At 41.6% G+C, this 22,460-nt stretch overlaps 2 protein-coding genes across 4 annotated transcripts; one reads left to right on the forward strand and one right to left on the reverse strand.

Annotated features, from left to right (window-relative positions):
* Positions 1–315: 315 nt before the first annotated feature.
* Positions 316–7,152, reverse strand: CUNH17orf67 (chromosome unknown C17orf67 homolog). Of its 3 annotated transcripts, none has more exons than XM_027691711.1 (5): positions 7,055–7,152; positions 5,506–5,751; positions 4,721–4,821; positions 1,539–1,678; positions 316–897 (listed from the first exon to the last, which is right to left on the reverse strand). In XM_027691711.1, the coding sequence occupies exons 2-4, from the start codon at positions 5,558–5,560 to the stop codon at positions 1,562–1,564; spliced, it is 273 nt and encodes a 90-aa protein (XP_027547512.1). In that variant the 5' UTR covers positions 5,561–5,751; positions 7,055–7,152; the 3' UTR covers positions 316–897; positions 1,539–1,561. The 3 variants fall into 3 exon arrangements, with proteins under 3 accessions (XP_027547512.1, XP_027547511.1, XP_027547510.1); XM_027691710.1 differs by lacking the exon at positions 7,055–7,152 and adding an exon at positions 6,155–6,293; XM_027691709.1 differs by lacking the exon at positions 7,055–7,152 and adding an exon at positions 6,098–6,293.
* Positions 7,153–7,463: 311 nt separating this feature from the next.
* Positions 7,464–17,077, forward strand: DGKE (diacylglycerol kinase epsilon). The gene is made up of 11 exons (XM_027691703.1): positions 7,464–8,108; positions 9,779–9,938; positions 10,419–10,538; positions 11,460–11,603; positions 13,331–13,488; positions 13,774–13,825; positions 13,970–14,083; positions 14,572–14,643; positions 15,167–15,294; positions 16,235–16,346; positions 16,661–17,077. The coding sequence occupies exons 1-11, from the start codon at positions 7,678–7,680 to the stop codon at positions 16,814–16,816; spliced, it is 1,647 nt and encodes a 548-aa protein (XP_027547504.1). The 5' UTR covers positions 7,464–7,677; the 3' UTR covers positions 16,817–17,077.
* The last annotated feature ends 5,383 nt before the right edge of the window (positions 17,078–22,460 follow it).

A 22,460-nucleotide genomic window follows, 5' to 3' on the forward strand; every position in this document is an offset into this window, starting at 1 on the left:
TCCATTCATAACTAATTCTCTTGCCTTTACAGATCATAACAGTCATGTAAGAGCCATCAAGAAACTTTTCCTGTTGTTTTGCAGATATCATATATTTGCCATCTGACTGTACAAGACGTTCTGTTCCAAGGCACAGGTTATAAAGGCACACAGGCAGGAAAGGGTTGGCTGGATACATGTAACCCCTCCTGGCAGAATTCTAGAGGAAAGGGATAGTTGTGCAGAGAAACTACAAAATTGTTAGACTGCACTATAGTGCTTCCCAACTGCTGATCCTAAAAAGTCCTCTGATGTTTCCTTAGTACTTCACAATACTGAGCCTCACTTCCAGTGATTTTTGTCAGCAAGTAGTATGGAAGACTAAGGTAGCAAAATCATCTGAAAATGGAATTGAGCCAAGCTTTTATTATGAAACAATACATGAAATACTCATCAGGCAACTAAACACAGTGTTGTGTAAATGTTATGTCTTCATGCAATATTGTTATTTTACCTAGAAAACTGTAATTAAGGATTCCTCCAAAGCCCAGAAAGCTGGCTGCCTCTTCATGTTGATATTCTCCCATTTTCTACGGACCTCTCCCTCTAAGTTCCTCTTGCTTCAGATAGTCTAAAGCTGTGCCCTTTAAAGGACTAATCAGGGATTTATTCTTGCCTATAACTCAGAAACTGGGGGAAACCCTTGATTCATTTATTCACGTATGCAATCATTACTGGTAGAAAATATATGGTGGTCTGTAACATATGTAACCACTTGTAGCTGGAAGTTTTGCTGTATCACTAGGATTGCACTGTATTGCAAAGAGGTTCAGCTCTACAAGGAGCACGTAGCCAATGCAGGAATAATCTTGTCCTTCTTAACACAATCATAGTATAAATCCATGTGCCCATGGAGATCTGCAGAAAAAAACAAAACATAATTAAAAAACATTCTGACATTGGCTATACCACAACATCTAAAGGGCTTCAAATCATTTAAGCACTTTTCTAACATGAATTCTTCACAGTGGCCTGTGAGAAGCTGCTGTGCAGAATTCCTGTAGTTAAGTGAGCCAGCTCTCAACTGTGCCTCAGCTGGAAGATTTTTTGAAAACTGCCAACTTACCTCCTAAGGCTGAGGTTTGGGAATTTTATGTTTTTGTTTTTAAATAAGTTTCAGACCTTTGGCTTGTTGTGGATTAGCATAACTCCATTGAAGTCTACCACAACACCCTGATTTTTAAAGGTATTTAGATATGTATAAATAGTAGAATTTTAAGCAGATGAACTTTCTGTCTCTTGAAGCAGATCAGCCCTGACAGACACCATCTCTGCATTCTCCTGCTTAAAAGCTTTTGAAAACATGGGGCTAAATCTGTAACTTTTATGTTAAAAAGTTAACTGGGAGTGACAGCATCACTATTGTGGTGATGATTCAAATTCATGCCAGTTGACAAAATTTAAATAATGCAGGAAGGCTTCTCCTGTCATAAAAATGTCCAAATATATGTTTTATAGATATATAAAATAAGTATGCACTGTAGAAGAAATATATATACCAGTTGCAGGGTGGGCAAAAGCATTAGATTGGATGCACTAGATCCCTGTTGCAGTGGGGGAGACAATGTGGATTCAGCCAGTGTTCAAGGAATTGTTCTTCTGATCTCTGCTCCAAGCGCTGGAGATAAAGCATATACTCCTATTTAAAGAAAAGAAGAAGTAATTTCATTATGTAATCACTCCATTCTAATGTCAGGCCAATGAACCAGCAGAATCTTTCAGCTTATGTAAGAGCAATTAATTTACCTCTTAAAATAATCAAATATAGTGAAATAGTGTTGCTAGTCAGCTTGCCCCAACCTAGCAATATTTAATGAATGACATCATCATCCAGATCAGTAAAGGTGGCAAGCAAGAGTTTTACAACAATATTCATAAATTTGGAGGTCTGCATACACATTTCTCATTTGCATATCAACACAGAAGCCTCTGTTGGTCCTGAGGGCACAGAGGATTCTCACAGATAGGTCTGTTGTAGCCTCTTTTGAAAATTGATTCCTGCTGATTAAAGAACATTAACCCCTTGTAGGATCATGTGGCAGAACTCTGAAGGGTTCTAGGAGGGTAGCACACATCAGTGCTGACTGGTCTTTCTGTGATAAATAAAATAATGTGAATTTCCCATACCAATTTATAAGGAGGGGGTTTGGTCTAAGCAACAAATTACCAAAGTAAAGTGGGCTGTGTATCAAAAACTTGACCTCCTTCAGGAACAAAATTTACTTTTAAAAAGCCCCAGTCCCAGTGCATGTGGGCTCCTAAGCTTTGTGAACAGTAGATACATTTATTCCAAATACACCCCATTGCTTTGCACAGCAGGCACTGTTGGAATGGAAGCTGTAGCCTGAAACCTTTGCACTGGCCAAGTATTCCCACTGTCATCCAGCTCCCTGCTCTTTGTGCTGAGCAGAGGGTGGGTACCCTGGCTGCCAGCAGGCAGCATTAGATTCCTGCCTTTTACTGGGCTTTCTCTCCTCACAGCACAGGGAGACTTGGCTCAAGTCCCTGGTGACAGACTGCATTAGGAACTGGTAGAGAACAGAACTATATGACTGAGAAGAGGCCACGTTATAAAAAGCAGGATCTCAGTCAAAGTAAGATTAAAACATGCTGACAACATAAATTACATTTTTGTAATAAACAAAGGGGGCAGATCTTGCTGTCTGTAACTGAACAGGTTTTTGACTCCAGCAGCACTGTGGAAGTCAAAGAGTGTCACAAAGAATTGCAAATTACATTCCCCAGCTCAGCATGATCTGGCCTAGTACAAACAGCTTTTGCTTAAAATAGATGAACAGAGGTGGGTTCATCCCAGAAATCATTTCATTCTGCTACAAAGCATCCATACAAAATCAGTTTTTCTCCCTGAGCCAGTGGTAGAACTGTGCACAGGGATGCAGCAGCCTTGCACCTTCACTCACAAGGGACAATCTCCATTTTCCACATGGCAGCAAGAGTTGGCTTTTTGCTGGAAGATGTTTCCTTTGCTACTGAAAACCTTGACAATTAGTGAGCAAAACAAACACTCTTATGTTTGGGTTTTCTTACAGAAGGTCAACTTTGCTGTCTAGAAAAAAAAATAAAAAAAAGGTTGGATTTCCTCAACGAGGAAATTGCTCCTAATTGAGTAGGATGGAGAGTGGCAAGGACAGAGCAGGAGAGTCAGTGACACAACACTTCTCTAGCCCTGGCTCCCTACTCTCCCCACACAATGTCATAGACTCATAGAGTGTCTGGAGTGGGAAGGAACCCATGGGGATCATCAAGTCCAACTCCCTGCTCCTCACAGGACTCCCTAAAACTAAACCATAGACTAAATGTTGCATGTCTGCTTGTAACTTCTTGCAATACAGGATTTACCTCAACCCAACTGTTCTACTGCTTTTTTTACTTTGTATTCAATATGTGCTATATTTACTATATAACATTATTCCTGGTGGTATATTAAGCATGAGCACAGATGGGAGCTGTATTCCTGCTAATTTGCAAAAACTGCAAGGCTCATTTAACAACAGCTTAGAAACCAACCCAGTCCTGAGTGTTGTGGGCAGCAGTGAAGCCTTGTGGGGTTTGGCTCTGTTGTGCAATTCTCAGTGTACAAGGCTGTTAACAAGTGTGGAGCAACATCCTTGTGACAGCTTTGATTTGTCGTGGTGTCACACCTGACAAACAGCGTGTCCAGCCAGAGTGGTGCAGGGCCAGGTGGATTCTTTTTGGCTGGTGTACAATACCCACTGGAAAGGGAAAACCAGGAGCTGTCTCCACAGTCCTGGCACAGTCTGAGCTCAATCCTCAAGGTCTCTAGTGCTCCTCATGTCTTACAGAGTTCAGGGGTGTTCAGTACCACACCAAACCGAGCCCCTTGCACTTGTCACACACTCACAGTCCATTGGTGCTTCTGGCTTCTGTGGGGTTTGCCTCTTCAGAACCATGTAATTTTAGCTCAGTTTATTTACTTTGGAAAGGAGCAGGCAGTAATTTTAAAATACCTTAAGTACCCTTGAGAAGTGCAGAATTATATGTTACATCTTGTCAAAGCAAGTAAAACAGAAGGCCCTTTAATTCTTTTACTTTTTCTTTTGTTGTAATATGGTTTAGAAATAAATATGTGTAGATATCACATTAAGCTAGCAAACCCAATGCTGTTATATTAAGCTAGCAACTAAAAACTCCTACAGTATCATAAAAAAACTTCCTATCTGTAGCACTCATAAATAAGTGAATGAAAGTAAGTGATTTTAAAAGCTAGTTGAGAACTACCTCAATCTCCACACTGACCACTGACACCTGCATCTCCTCTCTGCCCACAGTGCAGAATATACTGCAAGCAGAAGACATTTCCTGTTATTTAGTTTTTCAGGAACAACCTGATGAAATCCACATTTCCGTAAATGAAAAGCCACTTTCTTCGCGATAATTTGATCGGCGCTTTTGAACCGTGATAAATAATCTGCACGTTCTGCAAGTGAACATTTCCTGAGCAATACTCAGCACTCACCAAAAGAATGCAAAGGGGTTTTTTAACATTTCATGGAAGAACTCAGCAGCTGAAAAGGGTGACACTCATAACACATTGCTTGGAATTAAATCTATAGAAACTTAATGCTAAGCACAAATGTTTTGGGGGTTTTGGTGCTGGGCTTTTTTAGTTAATGTAGTTTAATAGTAAATGTCAAATCACCCTCATTGGCTCGTCAGGGAAACCAGGTTTTCTCGGTCTGCTTTCACGACGAGTTCTCAGAAGCTGTTTGGCCTCTTTTTCAGACAAAATTGGTGAAGTGTCTAAAGACAGAAAAGCAGAAATTAGTTCTGAAATTATTAAAAAGTTAATATTTTACCTGTCAGTTGCAAAATGAAGTGTCTCCAAAACTGATTTTTGTCTATATACAAAGTGTTCTTTCTTTACAGCCCCTTCCTAGGGGATATTGCATTCCAGGAGATAGGAGTGGAATTTTAAACTATTTTTATACTTGTGTTTTCTCTGGTTCTATTAGTAGGAAGCAAAGCCTACATATTCATGTTACTATAAAATGAGGAACTATAACAGCACCATCTAACCACTGGCATTAGTGACTCTTCCAACTCTTTGTTCTTTTCCGTGTTGCTTTATAGGATTCTTTTTCAAAGTAACGAGTTAGATGTTGAAAAGGAGAGATTGCAATGAACATTCCACTTGCAGGACCTTGGTAAAATAAGATTAAAATAGTAAGCTAGTAAAATTAAACTTTTTGGGTTTACAACAAATTACTACAGAGTGGTGATGCAGAGAGTTAAACACCAAATACAACAGCATGGCTGTTAAAAATCAAATAGTGGAAACCCTGCAGTATAAAAAAGTTAAGTACTAAAAGTGAAAGATATGAAAATATATGAATAATGAAAACTAAAATAGAAGGTTGAACTAATACTACTTATATGCTCTTCAGCTCTACATACATACACAGGTTTGTTGATATAAACTCCTACCTGTAACAGTGGTCATCAGGACCAAAAAGGAGACAAACACAAGAAACTTCTTCATTTTGATTCTGCTTTCTCTCGGTCTGTTCCAAAATGAGTAACACTGACCAAGGCATCCTCCTATTTGAAGCAGCTACGTCAGTCACAAATGTTTGTTTATGCTTTAATTTGGGCGATAGTATGATTTTGAAAACAGCTGAAGGTTTGAATTAGTCTATTATCTGCACACACATTCTCAGCATAACTCTGTTCCTGGGGGAAAGAAAATAGAAGACCTTTTTTTTCCACTTCAGGCTTCGGAGTTACACTGGGTATTTTAGATTTGTGAAAATAAAGCACATCACCTTACATTTGGCACAGCGAACAAAGGTTTTGGGTGCCTAAGGTATATTAGGGTTTTTAAAAGAAACAATTGCTTATTACAGAATATTAATCTCAAAGGCAGCTGCAAATCTTTTTCAAAGATTGTCTCTAACTTTACTCCAGCAGAGAAGTACATACTAAAGGGGTTTAACTCTAGCAAAGCCAAATTGTCACTGCTGAGAAACACAGCAGAGTTTTTTACCAAATTAATAGAATCATACAAGTGAAAACTCACATAATTCCTCTCTTTGCAGGACAAGCTAGTAGAAAATAGGATTATAAATGTCCTTACTAGTAAACACAGTGTGAAGTAAGGATGAAGGTTAACAAATGTCACTGCAAACAGGTAGTTTCAGCCTTGAGAAATGTCTGGAGCTCTCCTGGGCAGTGCCATGTTTGACATAAAAATCTAAAAGCTAAAAATGTGAGTGCTGTGGGCACAAGGGCTTGACCAGAGTGAAGCATGAGGTGGGGATGGGGCAGTTCAGAGGTCAGGCTGTTCTGAAGTGCTTTTCTGACAGGGCTTTTCTTGGAAACCTGGGTATTGCCCACCTGTGGAGCATTTGCATTTTCCAGCCTATGGTTTAAGATACCAAGACCCTAAAATCCCAAGAAATTTTTTATATATTGCATGGATTTATGTCATTGCTCAAGATACGGTTTTGAAAGCGCAAAAACCTGTAGGTTCTAATAGCAGTCACTGTTCTTTGAACTGCTGCAGGGGAGACAGCCGAACACATGAGGGCAGAATGAAATTATAGGGGAAAACATTTATGTTGGGCAATAAAGGCACAGCTCAGGGGGGACCTCCTTGCTCTCCACAACCACCTCAAAGGAGGGTGTAGTGAGGTGGGGGCCCATCTCTTCTGCCGTGCCTGCCGTGAGAGGACCAGAAATGGCCTTAAGCTGAGACAGGAGAGATTCAGAATAGATATTAGAAAAATTTTTCACTGTTTGTGTGGTCAGGCATTGGAACAGGTTGCCCGGGGAGGTGTGGAGTCACCATCCCTGGAGGTGTTTACGAGGAGCTGGGTGATGGGCTTTGGTGGTTTAGGGGTTACAGTGGCAGTGCTGGTGGACGGTGTGACTGGATGATCTTAAAGGTCTCTTCCAGCCTTGATGATTCCGTGATTCTACGACAGAACGAAATTATGGGGAAGAGCATTTATGGTTGGGCAAGCAAGGCACAAACAGGGCGGTGATTCGGCTTTCGCCTTGGGCCCGGGCCTGGCGGAGCCGGAGCCGAACCACTCCGTCACACACTGTCGCGGGTGCGTGTGCCGGAGGCCCCCCTGGTGACATCCCCGATATCGCGACAGGCCGGGGGGCGGGCGGCGCCCGTCTCCTGGCAACCGCCCTCGGCCGCTTCTTCCGCTTCCGCCGCCCGCGCGTCCCGCGGCGCCGCTCGGTCCGCGCCGTGTCCTGCGGGCCCGGCACTGCCCCGGCACTGCCCCGCCGGCGGGACCTCCGCGGGGCGAGGGAGCGGCGCGGGGGGCGAGGGGCCGCGGGTGGGGCCACGCCGTGCCCGCCGCGGAGGGAAGGGCGAGGGGCGGCCGGGGCCGAGCGGCCGCTCCCCCGCCGGAGCAGCCCCGGGGGCGGCCCGGCCCCGCGCACGGCCCGGGCGGGCGCCAGAGGAGCCCCCGCAGGAAGCCTCTCGCCCGCCCGATGTGGCGCAGGTCGGTGCCGAGCCGCGGGCAGGGATTAGAGGATGGTTCATGAAGCTGCGCGTTGGCTCCCTGAGCGAAGGGGCCGTGCCGGCGCTCGCCCCGCCGCCCGCCCGAGCGGAGCGAGGGGTTAGTGCGGGGAGCCGCGGGGATGGAGGGCCCGGGCGGGGCCGACTGGCGCCTGGCGCTCTGGACGCTGTTCTCCGTGCTGCTGCCCGTGCTCATCACCGCCTGGTGCAGCTTCCAGCGGTCGCGGCGGCAGCTGCTGATACGGGACATCTTCCGCAAGAGCAAGCACGACTGGCACTACACGGACCTGTTCGGGCAGCCCTCGTACTGCTGCGTGTGTGCCCAGCACATGCTGCGCGGAGCCTTCTGCGGCTGCTGCGGGCTGCGCGCCAGCGAGCGCTGCCTCAAGAAGGCGGACCAGCGCTTCCTCTGCAAGGAGATCATGACGAGAGGCGCCGGGGCAGCCCAAAGCTCCATCCCACACCACTGGGTCAGGGGCAACGTCCCCCTCTGCAGCTGCTGCGTGGTGTGCAAGCAGCAGTGCGGCACCCAGCCCAAGCTCTGCGACTACAGGTACTGCTGGGGGCTTAGACTCTATAACACAGCGTACGGTGCCTTGTCAGTGTTGTATTTTCTGCAGGGTTAATGGTAGACATCGCCTCCAAGGAGGTCCTGCAGTAATCAGATAAGAAATCGTTTAAAAAAAAACAACTTCAGAGAGCCTAAAATTAAAATGGATGCTTGTGGGTAATTTGAGTCATAGATTAAGATTAGTGCGGCATTGCATCTCATGTCCACTCGTTCTCTTAATTGCATTACTCAAGCACGATGGGGAAGCTGCTGTGTAATTACATAGAAGAGACTCTCTGTGTCCAAGAGAGTTTGTGTTTTAGGGGGTGACGTTAAGAAGGTTCTGATACATTTGTCATTCGTTCAGTGGGTAGCCTCAGCAATGGGGGGCACAGCTCACAGTTCAAAACACCAGAGTGTGTTTGTACATCTCAAAATTGGCATCTGCTCAGTGTAAATAGAACAAACAACTGTCCTATAGAGGTTTCAGGTTTATTTTTAAGGATGCACAAAAAAAGCTAATGGGAAGTTTTATAACCTACTGTAATATAATATATTGTTAAAAGTTTCTGCTAAGAGTGTTTAAAAATGGAAGGAACCATTAAATGGGCTTTCACTGTCATTAGTAAGGCTGCTTGCAAAGTTGTCTGTGGCATGTTGTGCCAAAATACAGTGATAGTGCCCCAGGTCCTGGGTACAGTGTGTTGCTTCAGCCTTCCCAAAGGATGTCCTCTTTTAAGCATATATTCTGCCAGCTTTTGCTTTGCTTCTGTGTGATACTGGCAAACTGCTTGGTAAGTAAGCAGAATTACAGTATAAGAGTATTACTTTCAGAAACAGAACCTTGAGAGTGTCTGTAGGAGAAGAAGAAAGGGGAGGAATTTGGAGGCAAAGGGGAAAGGAAGGAAGAAGAGGAAAAGAAAGTCACGGTGTAGGGCAAGTATCATTGCTACTCGTGTGTTGGATTAGTCAGGGGAACTCCAAAAATAGCTTTCCCAGCTGCTTAAATCAAGGCTTTGGATGTACCAGATGAGGATTAACATTCTGCAGAGGCTGGTACTGGATATTGCAATATTTCCTCTTGCTCCAGTCCATTTTCCAGGGCAGCTTTTAGAAGAGGTCAAAAAACACAGCAGTTTTGCATAACAAAATCCCATCAGCATTGCACTGTGCTGTGTAGCCTTTTAGGTTTCAGATTTAAAGGGGTATTAGCAATATTAAGAAATGCAGCAATTAATATTACTAGTAGTACTTTATTGAATTAAACTCCAGTGTTTTATCTGTGCTCTTTAAGGATGGAGAGGAGCTCAGGTTCTCATACAGGCTTTCAGTGTAACTGTTAATATCACAAACAATGCAGGAGGATATTTATAGCACCTATATTTTACTGAGAACAAAATTAATTTACAGCTGTCAGGGTTTTTTTCCCCACAGAATTCAAATGCTTTCCTAGACTCGAAAGCAAATGAGCAATTTATGTAATTTTCTGTAGCCAATGTATAGTTTTCCAGGGAATGCAGGGTTTTCCCTGTAACGTGCTTTAAATATTACTTATAATGATGTGTGCCAACATAAGTAGTTTGCTGAATGTTAGTCTGTCTAAAATAATTGAGCAAAATCAACATGCCTGTTGTTTGAGGGTTGTTTTCATGTTCTTTGGTCTTTTTTTCCAGATGTGCATGGTGTCAGTACACTGTGCATGATGAATGCATGGTGGATTGTTTAAAGACTGAGGAGTGTACATTTGGAGAATTCAAAGACTTAATTATCCCACCCTACTATTTATCTACAATCAACCAGATGCGAAAAGACAAAAAAACCAGTTATGAAAAGGTAATGGTCTCCTGCTTCTGGGACCAAATAAACCCACAAACACACATTGAAACTTGAACTCAGTGCATTGTCAGGTTAATAACTATCAGGTAAATGTTCCAAGGTATATTAAGTACTTGCTGTGCTAATTCAGAGGTGTTTGTAGTTTTACTAATGTGGTTGTTGAAGCACAAGCATATGGGTGAACTTTTTTATTCCAAAATACTGAGCTTTGGGTATGTTACTTTCTTGAATGTTTTGGGATTTTTTTTTTATTTTTTTTTTACTGCTGTGTTCATAACATTGTAGTGTTTGTTTTCCTGGGGACTGCAGAATCTTCAGCCTTGATGTGTCAGAAATATTTGTTTCTGTTTTGACTACTTCAGACTTACTGGTGAATTCCTCCTTTCAGCACTTACAGGGGATGGGTTTTGGAGCAAGGCTGAAAACACTTTCAAACGTGCAGTATTTGTGTGACTGACTGATTTTCACTGTTTGCAGGTGGTACCTTACTGCAGGAAACACTGGATGCCAGTGATCATCCTGGCAAATACTCGCAGTGGGAACAACATGGGTGAAACTTTACTTGGAGAATTTAAAATGCTGCTGAACCCCGTTCAGGTATTTGCTGTGAAAAGCCACTATCCTAAAATGAAGGTTTAAATTAGAATAAACATCACTTTGCTTACACAATGGCAGCGGGGTCTTGTGGAAGATCAGTAGGAAACAAATTCATGCATTTTGCTCCTTTAGGAAGAACAGCTTCATAAAGAGAAACCAGAAGTGTAGAGGCTCCTTCCACCCCCAAGTTTGTTGTGATTCTAATACCAGTCCAGATTTTTTTTTATTTACAGTAATAATGCAGTCATTAAGTTAATGAGAAGTATCTGACTCTTGAAACAGGGTACACTTTTTGGAAAATGAAGTATTTAGATCTTCTTAATTTGAAACCTGTATTTTAAATCCTCACTTGTGGAAATGTCAGCATTTACAGTTTCTGCTTTGTGTAGTTGCTTTCCCCTTAAAATCCCTTTGGAATGGCACAAGATGTTGACGTAAGGCAGGCAGTTGTTCCCTGGATTTCCTGGCTGCACCTTAATACTCTTCCTTTGAAGTTCAAAACCCAGCCATGGAATACAGCCTAAGAGAAATCACTGTGCATTTGTTTTAAATGCATCCCAATAAGGCTTTAAAAAATAAACCTCTTTGTGTTCTGGGTGTTATAAAATTACTTTTATCTGAAGTCTTTCATCTTTACAGAATTCATCATCATGCTTCTACATACAGACTTTTCTGAGGACTCTCTCAGCTCAGTTTAATAAAGTCCATTTAATCCTAGTGAGACAGCTGGAGCTCTGTTGTGAATTTGGGAAACCAAATCCTGCTCATAAAAGTCAGGACAGCTCATTTGCTAATGTGATATTGTAAATGGAGGATCCTTGTTTTGCATTGGAATGAGCTTCTCGAAGTTGTTTATCCATGAGGCAAATCCTGACTCATGTTGTGTGAACTGATGGAATTCCTTATTTCCCTTTCTTCCAGGTTTTTGATCTGAGCAAAATTGCACCTGCTAAAGCCCTCCAGCTCTGTACCTTGCTGCCCTGCAACGCTGTCAGAGTTCTTGTCTGTGGTGGGGATGGCACAGTGGGCTGGGTCCTGGATGCCATTGATGAAATGAAGATAAAGGTATTGTGGTTTTAATTTTAAAAATGTCTAAACGATGAAATGAGTTTTGTTGCTGTTGTTGCTACCCCTAATCTCTTACCTGCATTTATTGTCTTCATCTCCCTGAATAGGCCTGCAGAGAAATATTTGCAGAATTGCTTATTCATATTGGGGGAGGGCTCTGGGAAGTGCATCTTGTAGTTCAGGAAAAATATGACAGCTTTTTAAAATTGTTCTCTTCTGTAAAACAAGACAAGAACAAGCTGCAGGATATTTTATGCATTGTTATTTCCTCTTTGTCTAAACAGATTTATTTTGTCATAAACAGCGTGGCTGACACTGGCTAATGTGCTCTGACTGCTCGCTTCTCCCAGCACTCTCAATCTTTTATAATAACCTCATAATTTTGCCAGCTGTACTGGTTATATTGCCAGTGCTTGAATGAGAGCAGTAATTTGCTTCTGCTCCTTATCATATATTCTGAAGAGGCTGTCTGTCTGCACCCTCACCTATTAACAGCAAGCAGAGAAGGAAAAAATAAGCTGGGTGTTTACTGCTGGTTTGAAATGGAAGATAATTCCAGTTTATGGGGTACTACTAAGAACTCCTGAGAAGACTAAGAATGGGGAATAATTATAAGGGCTTTAGTGCTTTACCTAATAAACTTTCTTCTAGTGCTGAAAGGAAGTTACTCTTCTTATATCAATGTCTTTTTTTTTTACTGCAGCTTTCTTGTTAATACATGAAATATTGTAGTTGAAGGCCATTATTACAACTTCATGCATAATCAACTCATCTTGAGAATTATTGTGTGCTGATAAAGTAGAAATAAAGTAACTATAAAGGTTAATGAATATGAGGGTATGGTTAAATGGTCTTGGACACTTTATATATTGTCCCTCAGAGCCAATAGGGTTGATGAAATCTGGGTTTTTCTTTGCTCAAATTGAGTCATTGGTGTTAGGTAAATACTGTTGAGGTTATTATCAGCAGGAGGTTATTTGCTCCCTTCATTTATCGTGACTCTCAAATACAGGTTACCTGGCTGATAACTCTGCTTGAAAAAATAGTAACCACAGTGCCAATTCACTGCAAGTGCTTTTCACAGCTGAATTTCCAAGGCCATAGTACATCTGAAATAACTGCTCACCCTGCTGTGGTGAGGAGAGCCAAACCCTTTGCTAAGGCAGCTGTTCTGAGTGTCTGCTTCTGTCACTGAGCTCTGCAGAGATGTTTATCACCTGCTCCATCTGTGGGTGACAGTGTGAAAGTGAGACACTGCCTCTCCTCCCATGAGTGTGTGTGTGTGTGTTTCTCTGGGTGGTTGAACACTGGCATTGTGTGCATGTGTTATTTAGGCCCAACGTCACCTCGGTCTGTAAGAGCATTTTGGTGTCTTGTTCAGAGTCTGCTGTGTTACATCTCTCAGTTCATGTCACTTCCCAGATCCAAAGCATCATTCCTTTGAAGCAGTACTCTGTTCAGTGTTCCTAATGCACTGTTTCCATGTTGTGTTTGTATTCTCTTTCCTTCTCACAGTGGTTTAACATTTCCTTCCTTCACATTATCCCTGTGGTAAGCAGTTCAATGTGCCAGCTGCTGTGCTGACAGTGCCAGCCCAGTGCCCTGCTCTGTGTCACAGGCTGCTGTCAGGATTTATGGTATTTACCTAATCTGAGCATTTGGGGATGAAATGGAGACAATGAGTGCTGGAGCAGGAGCTGACACGCAGTGGTTTTGTGTCCTAGGGGCAAGAACGATATATCCCACAAGTTGCAATTTTACCTCTGGGAACAGGGAATGACCTGTCCAATACACTGGGCTGGGGGGCAGGTTATGCTGGAGAAGTCCCTGTGGAACAGATCTTACGGAATGTCATGGAGGCAGATGGAATCAAACTAGACAGGTAAGGAACAGTGAAAAGGTAAAATGTATGGGACCCAGTACTGCTATAGCTCTGCTAATGACCTGCTGCAGCACTTTATGTGAAGAAACACAAGTGTTGCTGGAAGGAACTACAAAAAGTGAGGTCCAAATTTGGTCTTTATGTAATTGTTCTGCAGGGCTTAACTCTTTCATAATTTAACTAAATTTAGTCTTTTGACTTGATCCCAATATAGATACAGGATTCCTCACTGCAGCCTTATACTGAGAACTGTCACGAGTCTAAGTAACAACTGTTGTTTTTCAGATGGAAGGTTCAAGTAACAAACAAAGGATACTACAACTTGAGGAAACCAAAGGTATGGCTTGCAAGTATAAATCTGAATTCTGTGGAATACCTCTATAAGTATTTTTCTGTTTACCAACTTCCCATTAAATTCTCTGAGTTTTAAACCCTAATAATAATGTTTAATAAGGCCATAACTGGAAGTTCTGTCTTACAGGTATTCACAATGAACAACTACTTTTCTATAGGACCTGATGCTCTCATGGCTTTAAATTTCCATGCTCATCGTGAGAAGACTCCCTCTCTGTTTTCCAGCAGAATTATCAATAAGGTGGGTTTGGTAAAGTGACATTTCCTCCTTGTAGTTGTGGATCTGACATAAGGCTATTTTCTGCTTTACATTGCTTCACTCCCCTACTTCCTTTTGTGCAATTTTAAGAGTTTGAATCCATTTTTCTTGGGGAGGGGATTCCGTGGGTAAAAAAAAACATTTCTAGCCCACTCCCAAGTGTTACTGCCTTGGCTCTGCTTACAGAATTTGTTGTTTGTACAGTTTTTGCTCAGAATTTCTCATTTGCTTTGAAACTTAGCGGGTTAAAGACATTGCCTATTTCCTTTTCAAGTGGAAAGTAAGTTTCTGATTCAAGTTGTAGCCCATCTCATTTGGAAACTTTAGTTTGATGTGGAAATATATTACATATGAGGTTTAGATAAGGTTTGCAGAGCCATAACTGTACATGAGTATTTCAAATAGTCTCCCTATGTGTTGTCTTTTTCTAACAGTGTTTTCTCCCTGTTTTGTTTTGGGGTTTTTTGTAGGCTGTTTATTTTTTTTATGGAACCAAAGACTGCTTAGTACAAGAATGTAAAGACCTTAACAAAAAGGTTGAGGTAAGTTTTTTTTAGCTTGCTTATTGTCTGGATAGTCAGTGGAGTGTAAAAACTTATGGGGAAAAAAAAGGGAAGAAGCTTTGCACTTTACATCTGTGTGATATTTGTGTAAGGGTGGGTCTGGCCTTGGAGTATTTTTGATGTTCCTTTTGCTATCTGCAGCTTCCTTCATGGAATTTGTGTCTTTGAGCTTACTGAAAATTCCTAATTTTTTGTCTGGCCTTGACTCAGTTCTATGAGTTCAAGCACTGATATTCAGATAAAATTTGCCTTAGCACCAGAGGCTCACATAAGTGAGAGTTCTTTTTCTTTTCTTTACTATCAGAAATTTACTACAGCTCAGGATATCTTGTGAAACCAGAAGTAATTTTTTTTCAAGTATTGAAAGAAAACACATTCTATTTGTACGGGGCCAATTTTCCTTCAAGTGGAAGCTTATTAAAAGAGCATAAAGAGAATAACTAGCTTATACTGAAGTACTGAATTTTATCCACAGTAATTAACTTCTGTTTGTCTTTTAAAGCTAGAGTTGGATGGTGAGAGGATCGAGTTGCCAAATTTGGAAGGCATCATTGTGCTGAATATTGGATACTGGGGAGGTGGCTGCAGGCTCTGGGAAGGAATGGGGGATGAACCTTACCCCTTGGCAAGGTACACAGTGCATTTTTGGCTTTGCATTTTTTCCTTTAGCAGTCCTTGTAGTGTAAGGAATTCCCTCCAGCAGACTGTGCTTATGTAGCCAGGCTTACCTGCAGATCAGAAGGATTCCTAGGCTGTCTCACCTTTGTTTATTTTCTTCATATTAGAGACTTGGACTAAATGCATCCCACACATCAGGGGGTTTTTTAAAGACTTTTTCAAAATGTCTGGCATGACAGACAGCAGTAGAACTGAAGAGGCTGTTACAAATTAAGGTAGCCTTCAAAAAGTATGGATCTATTTCAGAATCTTAAAGAACACATCTCAGTGGAGGTTAAAATAGAAAGTAACAACAAAACATGTCCAAGTTTTAACTCCTATGCTTGAGTAACCTGGAGCAATACTAAAGAGAAAAATGTGTGGGAACATTATTTATTCCCTCCTGTGACTTCCTTCTTCAGATGCCATATATATAAATATACTTTGTAGTTCTGTTACAAGGCTTATGATCCTAAAAAATTTCTAAAAGATTTCTGAAAAATTTCTAAAAAACTTCTAAAAAATACTTGGGCAAGGTCCTTTACTCAAATCTGAAAAAAATTAAGCCATTAAAAGATTTTTCTGTAGATTAATAACTGAGTGAAAAGAAAGAAAATTTTACAAGTTTATTGAAGAGAAGTCCACTGTGAGGTTTAAGTAAGCACAATGAGCCTGAGGAAGTCACATATCTATAATTTCCAGAAGCCAGCTGGTGTGTTCCTCCATAATTGCAGGGTTTGATGGTTTTATTTGCTGTTCAGTTTGCTTTGTTGTCCAGCACAAATAGATAAACCTGTTTGTAGAACATTTGTCATCTCCGTGTGGAAGCCATAAAAGGACTGTGCAATATTTGGACAGGTATGCTAGAGCTCATGAGCATCACTAAGAAGAGTCTCCTGTTTTTGTTTCCCAGACATGATGATGGACTTCTGGAAGTTGTTGGTGTTCATGGTTCTTTCCATTGTGCCCAGATCCAGGTTAAACTGGCCAACCCTGTTCGCCTGGGGCAGGCACACACAGTGAGGGTAAGTGCCTGTTGGGAACCTGCTTCCCTAAATTTTTTTTTTAATGCACAGTACAGAATCTCAATCACTCAGCTTTCAGATCTGAAGTTGCAGTTTGCAGTTGAGGTAGATGTTTCTCTTGCTTAGTAAAAATTAATTATGTCCTAATTCACGGCCTTGCTGTGGTCGGTGGCCTGTGAGTGCAGCTCGTTCTCTACTGGTTTCTCCCTGTCCAGGCTGGAAACATGCCTGGCATCAGTACACTGGACCTGGAAAAGGTGTTTTCAGAGCTCCTTTGAGCTGCTGTGATTGTGTGTTGTTCTGTTTGATCCCAGCTGATCCTGAAGAGCTCGAAGATGCCGATGCAGGTGGATGGAGAGCCCTGGGCCCAGGGGCCCTGCACGGTCACCATCACCCACAAGACCCACGCGCTGATGTTGTACCACTCGGGGGAACAGACGGATGACGACGCTTCCAGCCTGTCTGAGTAGGACCTTGGGACAGAGCAGATGGATGAGGACACGTAGATTTTATGGAATTCAACATGAGACAGCAAGGAACTTCAGCTTGTTAAAACACACCTAATCGAGTGAGGTTTATGTCGTAAAGTTCATACTTGTGAATGAACTAGAGCTGAGGAAAAAGCCATGCTTTGACACTTCTGAAAACTTTCACAGCTGAATTACCACAACTGATTTGCCTTTTACATTAATGGTGATGCCCTCCAGCCTTTCTGGCTGGAATGAGTTACTCTAACAGCTCAAAAAGGACAGATGCTGCAGCCCTTCCTTGCTGTGGAATCAGACCTTCTGCACATACACAGTACAGTATGTGGATGTTTCATACCCTTGGAAAGGGGAACAGCTGGGAGTCTGACCTGCTGCCACCTGCCCTCTTTCTGAGAGCAGAAAACCAGACCAAGTAGGATGTGGGCTGATTTCCTGACAGCAGCCTGCTCCTGGCTGCCACCTCTGCTTGGGAGCAAGAGAAATAGCTGTCTGTACAATGCATTTCTAATCTGTTCTCTGGGAGAGTGGAGCATCTGGGAGCTCTTGGGAAGGTGGTCAGCAAGAAAAAGATGCTTTTGGACCAAAGGTTTCTGGAAATGTTCTGTCAGTGAATGACCTTTTTCAGTGGCTTTGTAAGCCATACAGTACCCCTGGCATCCTGAGTATCCAAGATACAACTCAGAGTAATTGTACCATGACTTGCACTGAATGATCCTGTAACTTGACTCTGCTTCAGTTCAGTGAGAGACTAATGCTAGTTTTTGTAAATAACAGCATCACAGTTCTTGGGGAGGCTTTTTGGAGGCAAACTTGGACAAAGAGCAGCCTTTTTCGGCTGTTCAGAGGGAAAGGTTTTAAAGAAATAATGATGATTGACAAATGTGAGGTATTTTTTAAAGACTTGTTAAAGTTCTTGGCTCGTAATTACCTGAGGATGCTCAGTAGTAAATCAGTCTGTTAGCTGTGTCCATTTTAAGTGTGGAGGTTGAGAGCTGAGTTTGCAGAGGTTGGCATGTTCTTGCATTCCTGTGTATAATTGGATTGTGAAAAAAGCATGAAAGCATTTGTTTTCTGACTGGCTCTTAGGGACTCAAAGACACCTTGTTGGTACCTACATTTTCCTTATGAATATAAGGTGAGAAAAAGATGAATGGTTGAAGGTTCAGAACACGTAAAGAGTACACAGGGACTGTCAGTTTGGCCTATCTGAAGCTTCTCAGGTTAAAGCTTCTCAGGTGAAAACATCTTCATGGTTAACAAAAGCAAAACCCTGCTTCCTTTTTCCTCTTTTGTTGCAGGCATTTTAAGCCTGCAGTGGGTGAGAGATGAATTGGGGTTTAAAATGTCAGTTTAGTCCAGTTCAGTTACTGAAGGTGCTCTTCCAAGTAGGAAGAGAATTTATGCTGCATAAGCCAAGATTGTAAGAGAGGTTGAGAGCTCTGGTCTGAACTTTAAATGTTGCTGCTTTTGTCATTACTCCCCTATGTTTTTCTGTTTGTTTTTTCTTTTTTTGTTTGTGCTTACAGGAAGTGAAACCACTGGGTACAGTAGGCTGTGTTTCTAGGTTTTTTAAAATGAAACCATTTTTCAGCAATCTGTAAAATGATGGTTTTTTTCATTAACAGTGAACGAACTATTTATATTTTAAAATAATTTATTGAAAACTTGGCAAAGTCAGTATTTTTAAAACCTTCAATTGTAATCCTCTTTGGAGAGTGTTTTTAACTTGATGGTATTCCTTATAGAATGTGTATGTACTAGAACTTCAATACTACTGATTCTCGGTGAATTTATAGCTGTCTGAAAATGTGATTAGAGTGTAATGAGCTGTAAACAGAAGCCATTTGTAAATTCCATGTTCATTAGCCTTATACACCTCATTTTAATTATTTTATTGTATGTAAATATAGACAAAAATAATAGTTAAATCTATGTAAAAAGTGTTTAAATACCATAGGTATGATACATTAGATGAATCCACTACCTTTCTTTTTTTTCAGTTACGAGGTTCATTTTGTATTACCAAAAATCTTACCAGTTAAGTTATTTTATTTTTTTTTATAACTTGTTACCATCAGCATCCTAAAAATATTTAAGTTCTGTGCTCTGGTTCTTTTGTAACTGTTGTTTACAAACAAATGACAAGTCTCTGGAAAAGCAGGGGGTGTGCTCTGAAAGGCAGTTTTTGCTCAAGAGAAATGACACCACTGGCTACTTTAAACTATTCATGATGCAGTTTAAAGAGTTACCTGAAGTTGATGAGGTGATCAAATTGATTCAAATTGGTTTATAGCCTAAGAACTTTTAACTGTTCAAAAACTTCAGTCTTTGGGCTCCTGACATCTAAAAGAGAATAAGTGATGCCCAGGCTTTGAAGGCTCCTTGTGTTGCTGTAGGTGAGCAGTGAGTTGGTTTCTCTGCCCCAGTGGGTGTTTGTGCATCCTCCCACTTACTGCAGCTCCCTGGGAGTCCAGAAACCCTCTGGGAAATGTAAACCCATCATTCCTATTGGAGAAACCAAGTGAAAGTAGCATCTCATTGGGTGCTTGTTTGGCAAAACCCCCTGGTAAATGGCAGCGTTTGTGGAGGTGAAGTTTGTGTCTCAGATGGTGATGGCAGCGAATGTAGCCATGGTGAGCACGAGGAAGCCTCTTGTGAAATTGTATTGATGGTTCTTTAAGGTTGAAATGTCCAGTTCCCAGTGGGACATGGGCTCACCCTTCCATTGTAACTCCGTAGCTGTCACACCGTGACACAAAATGTTCTTGTGAGACACACATTGTTAGCACTGGCATCTCTTGGGAAGTCTTGCTGCTTCCAACTGTCCTTTGGTTTCAGTGTATCCTCCTTCCCTCTGTGTTGCCAATTGGGTTAACGCCTGTTTTCAGTTCCCTTGGTGGAGCTGTTTTAAGTTTCAGTCCCACTGCAGATGGTCGGTGTCAGCAGTGGGCTCCCAGAGTCTAACACAGCACGAATCCTCTTGGCTGGTTTGTAACAGAGCTGTAGCTGCCTGATACCTGTGCCCTGTGACTGTAAACTGTTCCATGCTTTTTAATGTTGCAGTGCATAAAGTACCAGTTCAAACAGCTACAAGGAATCCTGAAAACCACACAGAGAGAGCCTCTCTCTGTCTGGGAGAGGGGACTCTGCAGCTGGAGCTCCTGTTCTGCATGGAAGAATTTTCCCTTATCTTGTTAATCATTAACATTGGAAAAATAGTGAAAGCAATGTTTCAAAAAGACAAATAATGAATTGTTTTTTCTGTCAGTCTTCATACATCATACCTTTGTATAAAATGTACAGAGCAAACAATAACATCAGTGGTAAAGCACTTAAAAGCGAATTCACAATGTTTAAGTCTTATTGCTGCATTTATTAGCTTAACTGAAGTTTAGTCTGATAACTTTCTTTACTGTGGTTTCTCAGTCCTGTGACATGAAATACAAAAACCTTAAGTTTGCATGGGAAGCCTTTCTGTGGGTCAGCTCCCTGCCTGGCTCACACCGGGCTTGTTTTCACGTGTTGAGAGGATGTGGTGGGTGTTTCCATGTGCACAGAACCTCCTGTCATAGGCTTTGTTTGACTTTATGTTTTCACTTCAGCGATTCATAGCAGGGTTAAACTGTTTCAAATGCCAGCTGGATCTTTCTTCACGTCTGGACTTCGTAAAAAGTCCAAACTTGCATTTTTAGTCTTCAAAAACAGCTGAGGTAAATGGCATTCATTTATGCTTTGGGGGTTTTTTGGTATGTCTGTTGTTCCTGGTATTTAAAGCAGGTCAGAGTAGTATTTAGAGCATACCTTTAACAGCATTCTGGAATTTTTACAGTTATTAAAGAACACAGTCTTGTGTTTTCTTTCCCTGCAATAGTAATATATTGGTTTCAAATTAATTTGGGATTCTGTCCAAATCTGAACATTTTTCTCAGCACTGTTACGAATTGCATTTCATGTCTATAATGTAAAAACTGTAGCATAATTTATGCATTTGATACTTTTTTATATGTTCACTTCCAGTGTTTCTCCATATGGTTTTTTTCCCCCCAGGACTTGCTTTTTTGGGTCACTGAGGAACTTGAAACACCACTGTCTTTAGTTAGAAGTGTTAAGTACTTGCAGTCAGAAAACAGACTAGAGTTCGTCCTGGTTGGAAAAAACATGTTATCATGTTTGAACACACTTGGAGACAATAATCTTGAGGCAGTGCTTACAGCAAGAGTGAGGTAAAGGTTTATGCTTTGCAACCTCAGCTGATTCAGATGGAGAATTTATTCCCCCTCTTGCTGGTGTTTACAACTACTCCGTAAGCACTTCTATCCCTCAGTCATTTAATTACTCATTTTGTGCTGGCTCAGTTTCAGCCATAAACGTCATTTGGGACAGTCTCAGAAGCTCTGCTGAAGCCAGGATAGTGAGCTGCTGTCCAATTTATGCTCATGCCAGCCAGCCTGTCAGCAAAGGAAGTTGGAAAGGCTCCACACAGCTGTTGTTAGCCCAGTGACCCACCTGCTTGGCTTTTCCAGTCACCATCACCCCTGGGAGGTGTCAGGACTCCGGAGGATCCCAGACTCCCTGGCCTGTTCTGAAAGGACAGTTTTTGCTCCTTGCTGCTGGGGAGGAACCTCCTCGTTCTCCACGTGCTGAGAACTGAGTGTTAAAGGGTTTGGTTTCAGTTTGGCCCCTTCCTTCTGGTTCTGTCTTATGTTGCACTGAAGCTCAGAGCTTTTATAGTGTGTTATTGTATCTGACTGGCTAAATAAAAGCCTAAAGCACTGCACCTTTAGCTGCGAGCAGCACAATGGTACCAGTGTTATAGTAGTTACTCTTTTTTTACTTGGCAACAAATGCTTTTGGTAGAGCAGCACTGGAATCCAGTTAGTCTAAGGGTAGGTCATTTAGGAATCTTTGCATGTGTTCTAAATCCTTTCAGACTACTAGCAGTTTTCTTCCTTTTGGAAAAGAAAAAATTGAATATTCAGTTAGGAGTAGATTAGGATTAAAAATACCAGTACATAACTGATTCTGTTGAATGTGAACTACTTAATTAAAAAATTCCTTTTTTTCTGAGAAATCAGAGCTGCTGCTTGAACACAGGGACAAGACAGCAGAGACCACTTGTTCATTGGTAATTAAACATATTGAGAGAATTTACATGTTCTCTCTTGTTGAGGCCACAGTTCTAAAGGCACGACATGATCACAATTTTGTTTTCTTGCTAAGAGTGCTGAATATTCAATTCAGGTTTTGGGCATCTCAGGGAGATAATTCCAGCTGGATAAAGCCACATGCCTTGACTAAACCTAGTGATGTTGTGCAGACTTTTCTTAGCTGAGGATCTGGCCCTTCACAGTATGAATGTATTCAAAATTGTACTTTGTTAATGCTGCCCTGTTTCCTCTGTACCCCTACTGCTGTATGTAATTAATTTTTTGCATCATTTAATTTGCAACTTGTTTGTAGATTTCAGCATAAAAGATAATTTTCTTTTTAAGATTAAGTGGGAACTTATATTGTGAGTTTATTGCATTCTGTAACTTAAAGGTTTACACCCCTCAAAAGCCATTTTGTCTGCTACCAACTGCTGTAATCCTTCAAGTACCTCCAGCCATCTTCTCTTTCTAGGATT

This window comes from Neopelma chrysocephalum, unplaced genomic scaffold, assembly GCF_003984885.1.
Source record: "Neopelma chrysocephalum unplaced genomic scaffold, ASM398488v2 Primary Assembly neopelma1_84, whole genome shotgun sequence".
Taxonomy (NCBI): Eukaryota; Metazoa; Chordata; class Aves; order Passeriformes; family Pipridae; genus Neopelma; species Neopelma chrysocephalum.

Coding starts and splice junctions, on each gene's coding strand:
- DGKE (XM_027691703.1), top strand. CDS start 7,678: ATGGAGGGCCCGGGCGGGGCCGACTGGCGCCTGGCGCTCTGGACGCTG. Junction 14,644..15,166: donor ACCTTAACAAAAAGGTTGAG/GTAAGTTTTTTT, acceptor TGTCTTTTAAAG/CTAGAGTTGGATGGTGAGAG. Junction 15,295..16,234: donor GAACCTTACCCCTTGGCAAG/GTACACAGTGCA, acceptor TTTGTTTCCCAG/ACATGATGATGGACTTCTGG.
- CUNH17orf67 (XM_027691711.1), bottom strand. CDS start 5,560: ATGAAGAAGTTTCTTGTGTTTGTCTCCTTTTTGGTCCTGATGACCACT. Junction 4,822..5,505: donor CCTGATGACCACTGTTACAG/GTAGGAGTTTAT, acceptor TTCTGTCTTTAG/ACACTTCACCAATTTTGTCT. Junction 1,679..4,720: donor TCCCTGACGAGCCAATGAGG/GTGATTTGACAT, acceptor TTCTTTAAATAG/GAGTATATGCTTTATCTCCA.